Source organism: Neofelis nebulosa, chromosome 18 (assembly GCF_028018385.1).
Source record: "Neofelis nebulosa isolate mNeoNeb1 chromosome 18, mNeoNeb1.pri, whole genome shotgun sequence".
Taxonomy (NCBI): domain Eukaryota; kingdom Metazoa; phylum Chordata; class Mammalia; order Carnivora; family Felidae; genus Neofelis; species Neofelis nebulosa.
Window position 1 is genome coordinate 34,714,453 of NC_080799.1, and position 18,787 is coordinate 34,733,239.

The window sequence follows — 18,787 nt, forward strand, 5'->3', positions numbered from 1 at the left end:
GCCCGAAATCCCAACTAACTGGACGCCCTGTACTTTTATTTGAGAAACCGAGCAATGTTTACAGAAAGGATGGACCCCCTTCCCCTCTCCCACTCCCCGCCCCACTGCCTCCTGCCAGAGCCAGGAGCACCCCCTCTGCGCATGCACGCAGGCCTCAGTCTAGGCGCCCCCACTCGCCAGGCGCCCCAGTCGATCCCAGAGGGGCCGCTCACGCTTCCGCCCCGCTCAGGCAGCACTAGCGGCGCCCCGAGCGGCGGAGCCCAGCGCAACCGCCCTCCCGCCCCGCCCTGAGCAAAGGGCGCCGCCCCCAGCGGGGCACCACGGGCCCGGTGGTTGGGCTGTGCCGCGCGGTGCCGCTGCCTCCCACCCTGGGTACTCAGGGGAAGCCGGAAACTCGCTCGCCATGTCGGCTGCGGAGGCGGGGGGTGTTTTCCGCAGAGCCCGGGGCAGGACCCTGGACGCGTTTCCCTCAGGTACTGCCGGCCTTTCGCCCGGGGAGGGGATGACTTCAAGGCTGCGGAACCTTGCGTCGGGGGAACCGTCGGTTTGGGCGCGCGCGCCTCCAGCCGGACCGCTTCGGGGGCTGCACCCGGAGGCTGGGGACCGCAGTAGCGGCCTCACCGCCCGCCCTCGGGGCTTCGAGGGGCGCTGTTGAGAGACGGGGTGTCCGGGCGCTGGGGCCTCCGCTGGCCTTGACCTGACTTCCCTGAGAGAGGAGGAGATGGAGTAAAGCGGCAAAGCGTGCTTCACAGGAGCGGGGGGGTTTCAGTCCTGCCTCGCCCACGTTACTCCGCAAGCCTTGGCCTCAGTTTCCCCACCTGCAAGCCGGGAATCGTAACCGTGATCTTCCGTGTGGCGCTCATAGGCGCCCGGTGCGTGTCAGATGCGGTTATTTTCATTGTGGTGGTTCGCCACGGTGCATTTTATACTCCACAATCCCGGTTTCTTCCTCCAATAGGGGTCGTCCACCAGATTGTGTATTGCGCCCGCCCATTGCAAAGCGGGAGTGCAGCCCGGCGACGTGTCAAATTAAGTGCTTGGAGTTTGGATTTAGATACTCAGCCTCGCTGTAAAAATGGATTACGAAAAACAAACTTTTTTGGGGAAGCGCTAATAAGTTGAAAGTATTTTTATAACTCAGTGCCCGACACAGCCTAGGTGCTAAGTGAATGTGAGCCCTGGAGGCATAAGGCGAGAGGGAGGTTTGTTCCTGGTGTCTTGGTCCTCTCTGGCTTTTTGCGGCCCCGCAGTCAAGAATCCCTCCCACGGCACTCACCAGTTTTGTAACCCCGGGGACGTCACCCCAGATGCCCTGCATGATCTAGCCTGTGCTCCCCTTCCTTGATTCGTGCTTGTCGTGTGGCCTTTTGCCCGCTTCTCCTGCCTCACTCGTTTTCTTGAAGGCCTTTCTGTCCTCCGCTCCCATAGCTGATGAATAGCCAGGCCGCTGGGCCTGGTGTGTTCTCAGCCTTCAGCCCCTGTTTTAAAATTCAGTCACTTCCTCTAGTCAGATTTTTTCCCCTGGTCACCCTACATAAAGTAGGTTCCTGCTGAAGTTCTCTGTCCTAAGACCTTGTTCTTTTCTTTCTTTGCAGCTCTTGGTGGGGAGTGGCAAGGTTCTGGAAGGGTGTGTGGGGCCGGAGATAGAAGTTTGGTGGATTTGGGGAAAATACAATCTGCTATAGTGCCCATTCTCTATTTTAATATACCTTTTTTCGCCCAGCTTGAGGGTTTTGAGATTTATCTATTTTGATAGAAGTAGCTCCAGTTCACTCGTTTTCTTCCTGGGCAGTATTCCAATGGATATATTGCCTATTTTATCCATTCTGCTGCTGGGCATATTGTGGAGTGTCTTCCCTGAGGCAGGGGTGTGTTCTCTGCAGAAGGAGGAGTATGGGACGGCAGGGCCACAAAGGGAGGAAAAGACCGCTGTGTATCACGGGTAGAACAAGTGTGAAAGTTTGTGGCTTGGCCCGGTGGGGAAAGGGAAGGATGGGGGTGGGGATGCGGTGGTCCGTGAGGCTGGAGGATGGGTGGTGAGTAATTGAGGAGTTTTGTCTTTACCTAACAACGCATCAACGAGGTTTCAGCTGCATGTGTTTCAGAAACAAGCACACGTGATCAGATTTCCATTTTGGAAAGAAGGGTCTGAAAAGAATTTGTGTTTGTGAGGAACTTGGGGCGCAATCTGATTGCAAGCTGGAGCCCAAGAACTCGTCTCGCAGCAGCATTTCCATAGCAGCACGTTGTTCACTTTGGATTTATTGTGGTAGCTGGAGGTGCATGTGATGGGGGTGGATTTCTGACGGAGATTGTGGGGATACTCAGATGTCAAAGCTGACTGACCCACCGGTGTTGCCATAGTGGGTACGGAGAACAAGAGAGTCGTTGACCTGGACAAGAATGGGGAGGTGAGGAGAGAAAGCCTTAGAAGAGAAAATGACAGGATACTTACCTTGCTGAGGTAGGAAGAAGGAGAATGTCCCTGGGCTTCCCTTAGCACCAGTGGGCATGCTCAGTGTGGGCCATTTAGCGCAGGGCTTTCAGAGGCCTGGCCTTAGAGGGTTGGGCTTGGAACGCCCAGTCTTGTGGGTTTACTTCACTGGGTGCTGGACCCCTAGTCCACCCCCAAGGTGCCTCCATTGCTTTTACTGAGTTTTCCTCGAGTCCTCATTTCCTGCTAGCCTTGCTAGCAACTTCGAGAGATGCTTTTCGTGGGTCCGGTGCCATTCCAGACTCTGTGGGAATATAGAGCCTCAAGCTGGTAGGGTTGCTCCAGAGGCAGGCTGGGAAGAGAAAGGGAAGGAACTGGCTTTTCCCGGTCTCTTGCCAAAATATACCGTCCCTGTGAAAGAAGTTTGGTTAACTCGAGCCACACTGCCTGAAATCGCAGCCCTGATCACCCTCATACTCGCTCCTCGAAGTCCCCTCCAGCATTAGCTAAACAGTTTATTTCTCTAGTGGAACCTGGCAGGTAAGTGGAAGAGTGCCGGCTGAGTCCATTCAGGCTGTCATAACAAAGCCCGTAGACTAGGCGGCTGGTCAACAACAGACACTTACTCCCCACGGTTCTGGAGGCTGGAATTCCAGAGATCAGAATCCGAGTGTGGGGGCCAACCACCCGGTTCCTAGGCCGTCTTCTTGTGCCCTCACATGGTGGAAGTGGGGAAGGAGCACTCCGGGGTCTCTTTCAGAAGGCATTCATCTCATCGCGGTGACCTCCTGGCTCCCTAAGGTGACCTGTGGCTCCCCACCTCCGCGTATCGTCCCATTGGGGTTTAGGATTCAAGATAAGAATCAGGGGGAACCACAGACGAACCACAGACGAACATGACGTCTGTGGTAAGCACCTTAAGACCATTTCCTCCCTGGTGGTTTCTGTGAGTGGCGGCATTCGTGATCTGCTAGGCTCCGTCGACAGATGTTCGTAAAAAGTAAATTGTACATGTCTCGTTGCAGAAGGTTCCCATTCCTCAGGCATGTTCACATATTCATCTTGATTAGGCAAATTGATAATTATATTTCCTTGACACATCCTAATTAAGACTACTATCTCCTAGCAAATAATTGTTTTTCTGAGAAATTTACGACATCTGTGTTGAAAAAAATTCTAAAAGTGAGAACTGTCAAGATAAAATGGGTTTACAAATTACCTATATCTATTTGTTTTCAGGTCCTAAAGTGTTTTTTCTTTTTTTCCCCAGTTCATTTTACCACCACAATATGTTCCCTCTTAGAGAATAGGGCTGTTTGGTGGTTTTCTTAGAAAGATCATGTCCCTACATATTTTACACTTGTAGCTGTTTCAGAGGAGCCGACCGTATTCACTAATCCTGAATATTTCTCGGTCCCTTTCTCACGGGGCAGAAAATAAATGGAATCTCCCAAAAAATAACGTACCCCATGCCTTGCAGATCTCACCTAAGAACTCCTCTCTGGACAACATGTTTATCTAGGTCTCAATGGGGCTGAAAATATTGTGGTTTGAAAAATTCTAACATCCAAAAATAAATTGAAAAAAAAAAAAAAAAAAAAAAAAAAAAAAAATTAAAAAAGGGGCGCCTGGGTGGCGCAGTCGGTTAAGCGTCCGACTTCAGCCAGGTCACGATCTCGCGGTCCGTGAGTTCGAGCCCCGCGTCAGGCTCTGGGCTGATGGCTCGGAGCCTGGAGCCTGTTTCCGATTCTGTGTCTCCCTCTCTCTGCCCCTCCCCCGTTCATGCTCTGTCTCTCTCTGTCCCAAAAATAAATTGAAAAAAAAAAAAAAAAAAAAAAAAAAAAAAAAAAAAAAGAAAAATTCTAACATCAATGAAGAACCTGAAATAAATGCTTTTAACGATGTCACACAGTTAGGCCAAACCAGTTATCTCTTATTTGAGAAGGACTCCTGTGACTAAAAGAAGAATTTTGATTATCCCCTCCTCGATATTATCATCAGTCAAAATTAGTTTATAAAATGTTCACACCATAACACTTCCAAGAGATAAATGAACTTTTATTTTTGAGTGCCTTCCTATTTTTTGTAATAACTTTATTGAGGTACCATAACATTCACTCATTTTAAGTTCACAGTTCAGCGGTTTTTAATAAATCTGTAGAGTGGTATGGTGTCAGGAGTTTAGTATCTACCCCCAAAAAACTTTTTGGCCGTTTGCAGTCTTTTCCTATTTCCACTTGGTGCACCGGAAACTACTAATTTACCTCCATCGCTTTGCCTTTTCTGGACATTTCATATAAATGGCATCATAAAATCTGTGGTCTTTTGTGACTGGCTTCTTTCCCTTAGCATAATTTTTTCAAGCGTATCAGTACTTTGTTCCTTTTTACTGAATGGTATTCCGTTGTATGGAGAAACCACATCATGTTTATCCATTCACCCATTGATGAGCATTTGGACACTGACTGACATTCCCCAGTTTGGCCGCTGGCTGTTATAAATACAGCTGATATGAACGTCCACATACAAATCTTTGTATGGACATAGATTTCATTTCTCTTGGGTAGATACTGAAGATTGGAATTGCTGGGTCATATAAGTAACTACGTTTGACGTTTTGAGGAACTTCCAAACTGTTTTACAAAGCACCTGCACCATTTTGCATTGCCACTGCTAAGGTATATGGGTTCATATTCTCCATATCCTTGCCAACACTTGTCATCATCTGTGTTTTTGATTGTCACCAACCATATGGGTATGAATTGGTATTTCATTGTGATGTTGGTTTGCATTTTCCTAATGGCTAATGATGTTGAACATTTCACATGCTGACTGGCCACAGTCTTTCTTTGAAGAAATATCTTTTCAGATCCTTTGCCCTATTTCCCATGCCCCCCATCCCGCCCTTTGGCCCAGTTTTAATTGGGTTGTGTTTTTATTGAGTTGTAAGCATTCTTTATATATACTGAATACAGACCCCTTACCCAGTCCATGATTTGCAAATATTTTCTCCCATTCTGTGGATCCTCCTTTCACTTGCTTTATGATATCCTGTGCAGCACCAGAATTTTTAATTTTGATGAAGTCCAAATTATCAACTCTTTTGTTATCCCTTGTGTTTTTGATGTCCTAAGAAACCTTTGCCTAAGCCCAAATCATGAAGATTTACTTCTGTGTTTTCTCTAAGAGTATTCTAGTTAAAGCTTGTACATTGATGTCTGGGTTCATACTGAATTAATTTTTATGTATGGTGTGGGGAAGTGTCTAATTATTAGAAAATTTCCTTTTATTTTTTTCTTACTACAGTAGAAACCTCATAATTGGTCAATGAAAAGAAAAAAATAGCTAAACAGGGGAATTAAAAAAATTATACATTCTTGTAACGTTTCCTTTTAATGTAAACTATAAATGTACATCCATTTACCATTCTTTTGAGGTCGGGCCAAGGACTTGTCTTGGAGTATGGGTTTACAGATGGGCCTGCCATGGAGCCTTTCTTGCATAAACAACACCCATAATGAATCTTTTCCAGTTTGGGTTTTTTCCAGTGGAGTAGTCAGTTAAAAATCACTTGGAAAGAAAGCACTCTGAGTGAAGAATTCTTCTAGGTTTATACTTTCTTTTCCTTCTAATCTTTTAGACTTCTCTGCACAACACCTAATTGAATAGTGCTTTATTTTCACCAGCTTGCCTTTTACTGGGTCTTCCCAAAGCATCTGTCTTAGCTTTATTAGAAACAAACCTTTTTACGATTCATACTTCTCTGGTTTACATGTTTAGTTGAGTGACTTAAAAATAAGCATTAGCATGAACGGGTTTGGGGACAAGCGCCTGATGGACACATGGAGCCAGCTTCTTCAGGGACATTGGTTGACAGTCCACGCCTTTGCAGAGGGCATGCAGAGTGTTGGTAAATCTGGAGGTTTGTTAAGAGAGCGTCTGTTTCCCAGAGAGGACTAACTGGCAGCTTTTTATATTTGTGAAGCATATGATTTTTAACTTTGCCAAGCCCGGCAATTAGTTACAGGCAATAGCATGGGGTCCTGGCATCCGGAGGCTCCAGGAGCCCGAGAACTGCTATTAGCTGCTCTTAGAACCCGGTCGGATATGCAGCCAGCCAATCAGGAAATACCGGTTGAGTGAAAGAATGCCCAAAGCCTCTGAGTACTCTTGTTTAAAAGAACAAGAACAACAACAACAAAAACCTAGTCACACTAATGTTGTAGGTTCTCGTTTGTAAAACGAAGGCAGAGTGTTGGCCAGAACTGTCTAAGATGCAGCTGTGATGATATGTGCATTGGCTTCGTTTGCATGAGGGCGGGCGCTGAGACGCTTTGGTGATTTCAGGTCCTAAACTAGGAGGTGGGAGGTCCGAGAAGGGAACACAGCTCTTCTGGCTGCTGGCCCTTTGGCCTTGCCCCCATAACATACTAGAATAGGCCACAACTCTCCGTCTCCTGCCCAGTCTGCTCCTTCTCCAGTCTTCCCCCAAGTCCCCTGCAGTCAGAAGCCTAGGCGTCATTGCTGACCTCTCCTTCTCCCCTTCTCTTCAAAGCCCTGCCCCTGCCACCTGCAGAGCTCACCTTGGTTTTGTTCATCCGTTCCCTTCCCAGCTCCCAGCACTGTGACCCCCAGCCACCCACATCTCTCCCCGGACGCCTCCAGCAGCCTTCTGCCTCCCCTCGTGCCCCAATAGTCCATTCCCTGTACAGCATTCGGAGCCATCTCTTTGAAACAAAAATTGGGCCCATCATCCCTTGACATGACTGTTCCCTGTCCCTCTCTTCCTCTCTCTCCGGCCTCTTGTTCGTCATGTACCATTTTTTGTTTTTTTAATGTTTATTTTTGAGAGAGAGAAAGAGAGACAGAGCATGAGTCGGTGAGGGGCAGGGAGAGAGGGAGACACAGAATTGGAAGCAGGCTCCAGGCTCCGAGTTGCCAGCCCAGGACCCACCGTGGGGCTCGAGCTCATGAACTGTGAGACCATGACCTGAGCCAAAGTCGGACACTCAACTGACTGAGCCACCCAGGTGCCCCTCTTCATGTACCATTTTAAAAGAAACCCGTGCTGATCCTACCATTTTCAGTTAGGGCCCTGTTACTCCCCTTCCCTCATTCTTTTCCTTTACCACACTTATTACAACTTAATAGTTGTGTATTTATTCCTGTGACTTTCATGTCTTTTCATGCCTCTAGATGATAATTCCCGGAGGGCGGGAGGCCCAGACCTAGGATAGTGTTAGGAGTGGTGGCCACTTACTGGCCGTTTGTTATATAAATAAATGAGTAAATATGAACGAATACACTATCCTTTTGATCACGTTCCTGTGTCTGCCTAACCCATTGCTTCCAGCATGTATCCTCTGGACAAAGTAGAAACCAAAGAACCAAATCAAGAGGATCCCTTGCAAACCACCCTACGTGGCCCTGAGGTTTGTGTGCTGCTCAAAAGTGTCTGTTAAAGGAGGTTCTTGTTACCGGTGGGCGCCCTCTCGGGGCTGCGTCTGCCCTGAGGAAGGCTTGCCTTCTGCATCCAGAGCCTCTGTTTGCCCAGCCTTGTGCCCGCAGGGCACTTCGGCCCAGAGACAGCGCCTTCTGCCACTTCTCCCCGAAGCACCACCCGGGCCAGCGGCCGCCTGCCCGCTTGGCAGGGGAACATGGGTGATGGTAGGAAGCAAGTCCTAGCAAACACCCACCCCCAAAAGGCAAACTCCAAATGGGGTTCTGCTTTGGAAAAGGGGGGAGGTTCGGGAAATGCCTTTCCCCCCTTTAGCCGTTGGCCGGAACAGCATCGGCCAAAGCCAGTGATGCCGAAAGCCACCTGGCCAAGGAGTCCTGGCCTGTCTGCCTTTTTACTTCTCTGAAGGGTTGCAGATAAAGATTTTGCCAGGTCCTTTATCCCCAAATGGCAAATGTGGCAGCCAAGCTATGACTCAGAAGCTTTTGTGTGTCTCACAAAGTACCTTTGAATGCATTTAGGCAAAGCAAAGAGAGGTTGGATAAATTCACCTTGCTGCTTAGGAAAAGTCATATGGAGACTCTGAGGATGTGGCTGTCACAGTTAATTATTTGGGGGAAGAGGGAGCCCCGAAGGGCACCATTATTTTTAATAGCTTCGCATACCATACGGTTCACCCTTCTACAGTGTACAATCCAATGGCTCTTAGTCTGTTCAAAAGAGTTGTGTAACCATCGCCACCGTCGATTTTGGAACATTTTTATCACCCCAGAAAGAAACCCCACACCCCTTAGCTCTCACCCTAACCCCCCACTCCAGCCCTGGACAACCACTGAGGGATGATGCTATTAAATGGGGTGTAAGTCCTGGCAGGCTTCCAGTTGGGACATTTGGGTTGCTAAGCCAGAAAGAGTCCCGAGGTAGTAAAGATTGCTTTTCTCCTATTGTGTTGTTGTTGTTGTTGTTGTTGTTTGTAACCGCTGAAATAAGATTAATCCTCAGAGAAGATGAGGGGTGTTGCTGAAGACATTTAGGTTGTGATTCACTGTGCAGATGGCTACCATGAGAAACTGTAAAAATTGCATTTCGTTGGCATTTGCTCTTTAGCCAGAAAGCCTCCAGACAGCTGTAAAGCTGCCCATCTTTGCTGTTTTATAACCAAAGCAGTATCTCCAGTATGTGGAGGACAGGATGTTAAGACCAAAGCATGTAATTGTGTGTATGTGTGTGTGTGTGTGTGTGTGTATCTGTATCATCAGATATTTTCTGTGCCCCACTATGTGCTGTGGGGGATAAAGGGATGGGTAGGATTTTGTTGGTTTTGTCTCCACTAAGACAAGGGTAGGAGTTACCAAGAATAACAGTCGTGATAACACAAGCTCACCGTTGACTGCTTACTGTGTGCCTAGTGCAAATGCTTTACATGTATTAACTCCCTAATTCTTCACAACAGCCCTTTTGAGGTAGGAGTGGTATTCTTACTTTACGGGTGAGGAAACCAAGGCCCCGAGAGGTTAAGAACTTGCATCGTGCGACATGGGTGGTAGAGGGTGGAAAAGAGGTTTGAGCCTGGCACACAGGCCTCCGAGTCTAGGCTATGCTGGCACCAGGTGAGGGCTTTGGGAGGTGGAGGCCCGAGTGGCACCTAGGCTTTACGCCCTTGCCCATGCCCACATGTCTTGGTGTGATCGGTCCTCTGCCCTCCGTTCACATCTGCCCCTGGTGTCAGGGCCTGTCCTTGCCTGGGGTGTGTGCCTAGAGCTACCCTGCGTCTGGCTCTGGTCGTCATTCACACCCCAGCTGTCATGTGGCCTCACTGCTTCATCCAGCCACAGCCCTCCCACCCAGCAGTCACTCTTCTCCGTGACCGCGCACCTCCCCGCTACTGTGTAAGTTAGTCTTAAGGAATGGGACCTGCGGCTTTACTCACAGCTGAGTGTCCAGCGACCTGTGTGGCCCCTGTCACGTAGCGGGCGCTAGGACAACCTGCTGAAGGCGGGGGGATGGAAGAGCTGTGCCTGCTTTTGCAGCAGAGGGAGGTAGGCTTTGGTCTGGGCCAGGAGGGGAGGTGGAGTCTTAGCCGGAAAGGTTAGTAGAAGGGGAGCATCGCCCCAGGAGGGAGTGGGACAGTGTGGCGTGTGTTTGAAGAGCAGATGAGGGTCTGGCGGGGGTGGGGGGAGAGAGACCCTGTGGCATGTTTGGTGTCGGGTTTCTGGATGTCCGCGTGTTGGCCTTAAGGCCGGACTACCGATGTAATGTGGGATGTCAAGCAGCGTCCCTGGCCTCCCTCCACCGAATGCCAGATGCCCCCAGGGGATCAAAATCATCCCTGGGTGAGAGCCACCCGTGTAGTGGGAGCAGTGGGCAGTTTGGCTGGGAGACTCTCACACTGTGACCCAAAGTGCCTACGTGTCTGAGCCAGAATGCACGAGGATCCATTGACCTCTTCATTTATCCCCTCACTGAATGTTTATTTACTGAGTGCCCCTCACATGCCAGCGACCCAGTGATACATGCTGACAGTATGCTGGGAAGGGAACACGAATGTGGGCCTTTCCTCGTGGGGGTTGGAGCATAGTGACCCTTCAGCAAGGGAGCTTGGTGATCAGTGTTAGTGTTTTAGGAAGAGTCGCAGTGGCAGTCAGCGCGGGAAGCACTGCGTAGAGCTGTCCTGGCGGCCCCGGGGGGAGTGGTGGACCCTGACCCAAGGTGCTAGGGCTGCGGAGGTCAAGGACGTGCTGCCGAGCGCTGCAGATGTGGGTGCATCCACCCGGCAGCTGAAAGGGCCCATTAACACCCGACCGTCTCATCTTTAGATAGGTGGACTGGGGACCATGGTGGCAAACTCGGGGCCATCAGGGTAAGAGGCCAGTCTTGAAGGGAAGGTGATGAATTTGCTTGTGGGAGTGCTGTAAGGTGCTGATGGCACGAGCCGGAAGCTTGGACGTATCCAGGAAAGCAGACATACTACTTTCTACTTACCCTTTTGGCGATTTCTATGGCTTTCTCGTCAAATGGAGAAATGTGGCCCCTCTGGGCCCAGTTCGTGTATGATACTGAGTCCGAGAAGTTAACAGGAGCCCAGACATCAGACTTTTAAATAGTCTTAGAGTGTAGCGATGTGGTGTCATAATCATCAGACTTCTTAACCAGGATCTCCCAAAAAAGCAAACGAGATTTAGAAAATGAGACGTCACTTGATGAAAATTAAGTTGCCTGTGAAGTAACAGGTGTAGCACCTCAGGAGAGCACAGATTGTTACAGTGTTGGGTTATTAATTAACGGCATGACCACCTAGTGTAGGCCTTTTCCTGGTAGGGTGATGAAAATAGTGATTCATTTGCTTTTGGGATGCATTTATTACAGTTAGTCATTGATTAACCGGTAATGGTGAACGGATCAATGCAGTTTCTAATTCTTGGTGTATGTTAAAAAGTCAGCTTTCATTAACAGCTGACAAATATGCCTGAAAGGTATAGTAAAAATGAGGGACAGGGAAACGGAAACGTATTGGCAGAGACAAACCCAAGACGACATTTAGTTCCCGGTGTTAAAAGTGCCAACTGCAAAGAGCATTTGCAGACTGAGTACCTTTCTGGTGGGATACTGGCGTGTAAACAGTCTCAGAGGAAGGATTAGGGGTAAGGCATTGTGTGGGTTTTTAAAGGTCTTTAAGATTCTACGATGTGTGCAGTTGCTTTGCACCCAGTAATGCTTCGAGAAGAGTCCCTGGCTTCTACTGTCTATAGTTTAATACCACCCAAATCCACTGTCTTTTTATTCCTCAGTGTTGAAAGGCGGTTTTCTGTGACAGTCTCTATCAATTAGCAGAAATCAGGAAGTGGTCAAATCTTTTTTTTTTTTTTAATGTTTTTATTTATTTTTGAGACAGAGAGAGACAGAGCATGAGCAGGGGAGGGGCAGAGAGAGAGGGAGCCACAGAATCTGAGGCAGGCTCCAGGGTCTGAGCTGTCAGCACAGAGACCGATGTGGGGCTCAAACTCACAGACTGTGAGATCATGAACTGAGCTGAAGTCAGACGCTTAACCCACTGAGCCACCCAGGCACCCCCATGGAAGTGGTCAAATCTTGATACTTTGTATACAACGGCTGAAGCACATTACTCCCTAAGGCCAATTTTTCCTTTAGGAAGGTGTTTTTAAATTAGTTTATGTTTTTGGGGCGCCTGGGCGGCTTAGTCGGTTAAGTGTCCGACTTCAGCTCAGGTCATGATCTCGCAGTTTGTGCGTTCAAATCCCACGTTGAGCTCTGTGCTGACAGCTCAGAGCCTGGAGCCTGCTTCAGATTCTCTCTCTCCCTCTCTCTCTGCCCCTCCCTGCTTGTGCACTCTCTCTCTGTCTCTCAAAAATAAGTAAACATTAAAAATATATGTATATATAAAATAAAAATTAATTTAGATTTTTAAAAACTAAATTTTAAAATTAATTTGGTTTAGGCTCTGGTCCTATTTATTATGGTAACTCAGAGCTTGTTTTTTTCTGGCATATCGTTTGGACAGACCTTGGCACTTCTGGCTACATAAGTCTTCTCTATAATCTCACCTGTGTGACCACCTGCCCCGAGGTCAGGGTTCTGTGGCCCTATAGGCCCGGTTCTGCCTCTCAGCCCTCCTTAGAGCTTGATTAAGTTACCTAACCTTGACCTTGCTGAGTCTCCTCATCCGTACCTCTGAGCAAAATGGAAGAGTTACCCTAGATACAGGCCAAGTGTGGACTGAGTGTGGCCCATGGTGAATTCCAGAGCACACCCCCTTTGATGGGCAACTGCTGCTCCACCCAGCCAGTCAGCATACTCCACTTGGGCCTGCTTTGGCCACATTTCCCAAGAGAATCCAGAAAAACAGGTATCTATAGGAAACTCATGAATTTAAAATGTTGGCGACACATTCAAAATTTTATAACTACTACGTGGGCCAAACAAAACACATGGGCTAGCCAGACCGCATCCAGAGACCCGGGGTTTGTCATCTCTGGAGAAAATCACCAATTAGCATCCCATAGAAGATGGATGTTCCGGGCTCTAGCCTGTACCCTGAATCAGCCCTCTGCTGCTGGCAGGAACTGTGAGCACCACGGCCTACTGGGGAAAAGCCTGCCAGCATCATCTCTGTGTACAGTTTTCTTATTTACCAAGATGTTCCATTCAAAGGAAACTTTTTGGAGATAAAAATGTCTTTATGGAGGTGGACAGCTTGCAGCAGCCCAGGACACATTCCATCTCCTTTTTGGCTCTGTCCTCTCCAAGCCAGCCCCACAGCACTGAGATCCTGGATAATAGAAGCTGCTGCTCATTAAGCGTGTGGTCTTGAACTTGAACCATGACTGAGACTCCTAGCCAGGCCTCAGTATCCCCTGTTGGTTAAATGAGGGGGTTGGTAATTCTGCAAGTCCTTCCCACACTGAAAATTCCCAGTACTTTAGTGGGCAAAGGATGGCTTCTATAAGGTAAGCCTTCAGCCTCCCGGGGATGGACTCCAGTAAATGGGCTCACACAGCTCAGTGCAGGAGGGTCAGATGTAAACGTGTGGTCATGTGAGGCTAGGCCCTGTACAGTATCACCCTCCGTGGCAGACAGACTCTCAGATGGTCCCAATGATCCCCACCTGCTAGTATTCGTGGCCTCTGTGATCCTCTGTCCTTGAAGGTGGGCTGGCCTAGCACCTTGATTATAATGAATAGAACACAGCAGAGTGATGGAATATCGCTTCCATCACCAGGTTACATAACTTCCTTTGCTGGCAGACCCTCTCCCTTGCTGGCTTTATGAAACAAGTTTCCATGTTACCAGCTGCCAGCTTGGAGAGGCCCACCTGGCAGGGAACCGAGGGTAGCTTCTGGTCCACAGCCAGCAAGGAATCTTGTCGACAGCCCCATAAGTGCACCTGGAAGAGACCTCCCTGCTGGCTGACACTATAATTGCAGCTTGTGAGAGACCCTGAGCAGAGGACCCAGCTAAGCCCCGCCTTAGAACCCCAACCCACAGAAACTGAGATAATGAATGTGTAGTTTCAGACTACTACATCTGTGCTCATTTGTTACAATAGCATCAGCTTCTACACTAGCTTTTCGAATTTGTTACACGAATTAACATTGAAAAAATTCAGTTCCCCGTGGACATTCTTATTTATACTCAGGTGTTTTAGTTAAATACATACATGTTTTATGATGTATTAACAGTAAGTACCCTATAGACATTACTAGAAGGTTGTGTCAGATGTTTCTGAAGGTTATAGTCTTGTTTGGTACCACCTAGGTCAAGTATGAGGTCTTAGTTTAATCAAGTCGCTTTATTCTTTAATGCATTCATTCTACAAATACTCAAAATTTGACCTTGGCCTTATCATACTCACCAATTAGGGTCCCTGACTGCATTCTTTTATCGATTTTGGAAATTAGCTGAGCTGGACACAGACAGGGACCTAAAAATGAATTGCAAAATATGCAAAAACAATAATTCCCCCGAGCCATTATTTCAGTAGAGGGAAACAAAAATCACTTTGCACCTGTTTCTGATCAAACACATTTAGGCAGTTCAACCTATTAGTTACAGGTCAGTGCTTCTCAAAGTTGGATTTGTATACAGATCACGTGAAGATTTGTTAAAATGCACTCTGCCTCAGTAGGCAGTAGGCCTGGGATGGGCTTGAGAGGCTGTCTTTCCAGCAGGCTCACAGGTGCTGATGCTGAGGTGTAGGCCCAGCCCTGCCTTTCACGCCCAGTGTGGCATGCTTCATGGAGCTCTCCTGTCATATGCACCTTCTCTCTCTCCCTCAGCCTCCACTTCCGGCACTTGTGCTCCTCTCGGGGCGTGGGGGGCTATCAGGCATTTCAGTACATCTGACCTTCTGTGGCTCGAACTGCCAGAACAGTGTTTTCGGGGAGTCTAAAGAGAGAAGCTGGACTGTGCCAGGGCCAGACCTCTGCCCCGCAGGGGATGGTGTGGCAAGCTCTCCCTGGCTCTTGTAGATGTCACCTGATACCTGTGCCCACCCCTGGGTGTGACTGTAGACTTCGGCCACATCGTTTAAGGCAAGTGTTGTTAGCATTCAGATTCGTAATAAAAATCTGTCCCTGGTGAGGGATGGGGGAGCTATAAATTTATACCTTGTTACATAGTGAGCTGTCATCATTTCAGGTCAGATCTATTTATTTTGTACCTTGTCATCATAAAGTTGAGAGTCTAAGATTTTGCTAAGTAAACAAATAATAATGGAAGATTTGTTCTAATATCTCCAAGGACCTTTGAGATGATGACTATTTTGTTGTAGGAAACTATATTTGTTAAGACGTTTGCTGTAGAAAACTGTTTATAAATTCTGTTGGTTACGGAATATTGGTTTATGCACCAGCCTTGGGGTGACGATCCCCTCCCTGATCTGGTTCTGATTCATCTGTCCAGTTTAAACAACTCTGCAGTCTGCCTCAGAAACAGGAATGTAGCTAAAAGCATTCAGTGTGAAAAGGTTATTATTCAAGGAAAATAAATGATTGATGCTAATAATTAACTTTAAAACACAAATGGGAATCTCATTTTTTTTTCATGACCCCAGCCTTCACCTCTTGAAGAGAAGTCTTGCTGACTCTGTGTCTTTAATGCCTGATCCCTCAGGATCTATTACTACTTTGTAGCAGATGTCCCTGAAACTTGGCAGCTTGAAACCACAAATTTTCATTGTCCTCTCACAGTTTCCATGTGGAATCGGAGCACTGCCCGGCCGAATGGATCCATCTGCAGCAGGGTCTCCCCCAGCGTTCACGCATGGTGTCAGCTGGGGCTGTGGTCTCATCTGACGGCCCGACTAAGGGAGAATCCCTTTTTCCCAGTTCACTCACGTGCTTATTTGCAGGATTCCACTCCTTTGGGTTGTTGCATGGAGGGCCTCTGTTCTCCATGGGCTGTTGCCTCAGTTCCTTACTATGTTGCCTTCTCCATAGGGCAAGTCACTGTGTGACAGCCTTTTTCATGCAGGGCGAGGGCTCTGAGAGAGAGCGAGAGAGAGTGAGCAAGATGGAAGTCATGGTCTTTTTCTAGCCTACTCCCTCCCTCCCTCCCTCTCTCTCCCTCCCTCTCTCTCCCTCCCTCTCTCTCCTCTTCTCTCTCTGCCTCCCTCCCTCTCTCTCCCTCCCTCTGTCTCCCCTTCTCTCTCTGCCTCCCTCCCTCTGTCTCTCCCTCCCTCTCTCTGTCTCTCTCTCTCTCTCTCTGTCTCTCTCTCTCTCTCTCTCTCTCTTTTTAGCCATTTTTGTTGAGGCATGGTTGACCTGTAAAAAGCTGTATATGTTTAATGTGTACAACGGTCCCCAAGAGTTTGGGCATAAGTACACATCTGTGGAACCATCACTACTATCAAGGTCATAAACATACTCATCTCCTCCCAAAACCTGTATAATCTTTATTATTATTATTATTACCTTTATTATTATTACCTTTATTACCTTTTATTACCTTTAACCGCTTTATTACCTTTATTATTATTATTATTATTAATTACTTGTGTGTATGCTAAGAGTACTTCACATAGATTCTACCTTTGTAGGAAATTTTAAGTATATAGTACAGTATTATTAGCTGAGGGCATGATGCTGTGCAGTATGTCTACAAAACTTCTTTATCTTGTCGAACTAGAACTTTGTACCCTTTGGCCATCACCTCCCCCATTTCCCCTAACCCTCAGCCCCTGGCGTCCACCATTCTACTGTCTGCTTCTATGAGTTTGTATTAGAAGCCACATATGAGTGAGATCAGACCGTATTTGTCTTTCTTTGGCTGACTTATATCAGCTAGCATAATGCCCTCTAGGTCTATCCATATTATTTCAAGTGGCAGGATTTCCTTCTTTTTTAAGACTGAACAATAGCACATCGTACATATATACCACATTTTATTTATCCGTCCGTCCATTGAGGTACATTTAGATTGTTTCCGTACCTTGGTATCACCTAATCCCTGAAGGGACATCCCATCGCTGTGTTCTGCTTATTAGAACAAAGTCACAGTCGAGGGGATTGCACAGGGACGTGACTGTCACAACGCAGGGATCTTTGGGACCTTCTTGGAGTCTTTCTGCCGCACGTAGTAAGGGCTCAATAAATACAAGTTCACATCAGCTGTAGTGCCAGATAGCCGTCCTTAGCAATGAGATGCATGCCCCAGGGCTTCATGCAGCCCTTGTTCAGATGGAGTTCAAGTTGGTTGTGACTTGCTCGAGCAGTTAACCACCCGAGCTGTAGGTCCAGAACTCGTGGGGTGACTTTGCACACACAGTTTGTTCTATAAGTGTGGGCAGTTCGCACGCTTGCGTCTTTAAGTTCTGGTAAAGAAATTGAGGAGGAAGGGTGGCCTAACGCCGGAGGTCTACTCTAGGATGACAGCAGGCCAGTGTGGTGGGCTGGAGGGTGGCTGCGGAATTCGGAAAGGTTGGACTGGCGCTTTGCCACTGAGATCTCAGCCCGGATGTGGCACTTTAGAGAGAGGCCTTCCCTGTGTGCCCAGTTGGAATTAGCCATTGCTTCTCACGCCACCTTCCTAGTCCTGGCATTCTGGCTCCCTTCCCTGCTCACTTCTTTGTCCGTCGTCTTTGTCCCCCTTGTGGACTGAGCCCCGGGAGAGCAGGGGGCTCGGCTGTCTGGGTCCAGACGTGTATTGTCGCCACCACGTGTGGGGCCTGGCAAACAGTTGACTCTCGGTGAACACTTACCGAATAAATGAATGTGCCGAACCCACAGATGTGAACTGACTCTAAGGAATTTTTTGGAAGTTGTAATATCTTCATGACTTCCACAGGAAATGCCACTTACTCAGTTCACATGCAAGATACACTAATTTGTTAAAAAGAAGAAAACAGTCTGAAGGTGGTGGGGTCGTTTTGTCCCTGCCACGGATCGCTAGTGGCCGTTAGGCAAGCTGCGGCACGTCTCTGGGCCGCAGCCTCCTCAGAGGATAAAAACAGGGGCTGCAGATTGGGGCTCTTCACGCTGCTCTGCGCTCGGACCCAGCTCAGGCTCAGGAGCTCTGGTTTTCAACACTGGTCTACCGTGTAAGGTTTGGTTCGAAGAAAGGGTGGAAAGGGTGCTGTCACCAGGAAAAAGAAAAGCTGGACACCCACAGGGATTCCATGCCCACTAATGGCCCTTCCTGCTCCGCAAAACCAGGTGCCCAGTGCAGTTCTTTGTCTGATAAGGGTGGGCACCTGTGGCCCACGAAGCTTGGGATCAGCAGAACCAGCAGGAAGGGCAAGCCTAATCCTTTTGGTGCAGGTGACGTAGCACCCTTTCCAAGAACATGAAGAATCCCCTCTTCCTTCCTTTCTCCCTGCTTCCCCCCAACCCCCCAGCCTCACACCTCGTTTAAGCCCGCATCGTGCTGCCTTTGAAATGTTAGCATCGATTTTTTTTTTCTTTTTTTCTCGTTGACTAACTCATTTCGAGATTTCATTTCTGGCACTGCATCTCCTGCCAGATCGCCAGAGCTTCCAAGCTCCAAGTTTTATAATTAAAATTCTGTCACATCCCCCGAAACAGTGCAAATTGTGCCATTAAGCCTGGCATAAAAGATTTGCAAGCACTTCACCTAGTAATTTAAATATAATACTTCTGGCAGCTTTCAATTTCTGGTATTTTTAATTCTAATTAAAAAACTATTATTGAACGTTAATATCCTCTATACGGCATGCTGTTGTGCCTCTGTGCTCCATCTTGGCCGGCTGGTTTTAAACAAACAGCTTGGCTGGGTGGCTGTTGCTGCCCACGTGGTTTTTCCTGGCCTTTGGGAATCACCAGGTCTCAGGCATAATTAGTATAAATCAAAATCCTCTAGACTATGACAGGAAAATGGTATGTTTGAACAGCAGCTTATTAAAATGACCTACTTAATTTAAG

At 47.9% G+C, this 18,787-nt stretch overlaps 1 protein-coding gene across 6 annotated transcripts in view; it reads left to right on the forward strand.

The window, feature by feature from the left end:
* Window positions 1–255: 255 nt before the first annotated feature.
* The window catches only part of CPPED1 (calcineurin like phosphoesterase domain containing 1), a 104,215-nt gene continuing 85,683 nt past the window's right edge, over window positions 256–18,787 (forward strand). Inside the window, exon 1 of one of the 6 annotated variants that reach the window (XM_058712086.1) lies at window positions 256–473. In XM_058712086.1, coding sequence (XP_058568069.1) covers window positions 404–473 — 70 coding nt within the window. In that variant the 5' untranslated portion in view covers window positions 256–403. Of the gene's footprint in view, window positions 474–596; window positions 873–18,787 lie in introns of those variants that run through there. The other 5 variants (XM_058712087.1, XM_058712090.1, XR_009256855.1 and 2 more) reach the window with 5 other exon arrangements.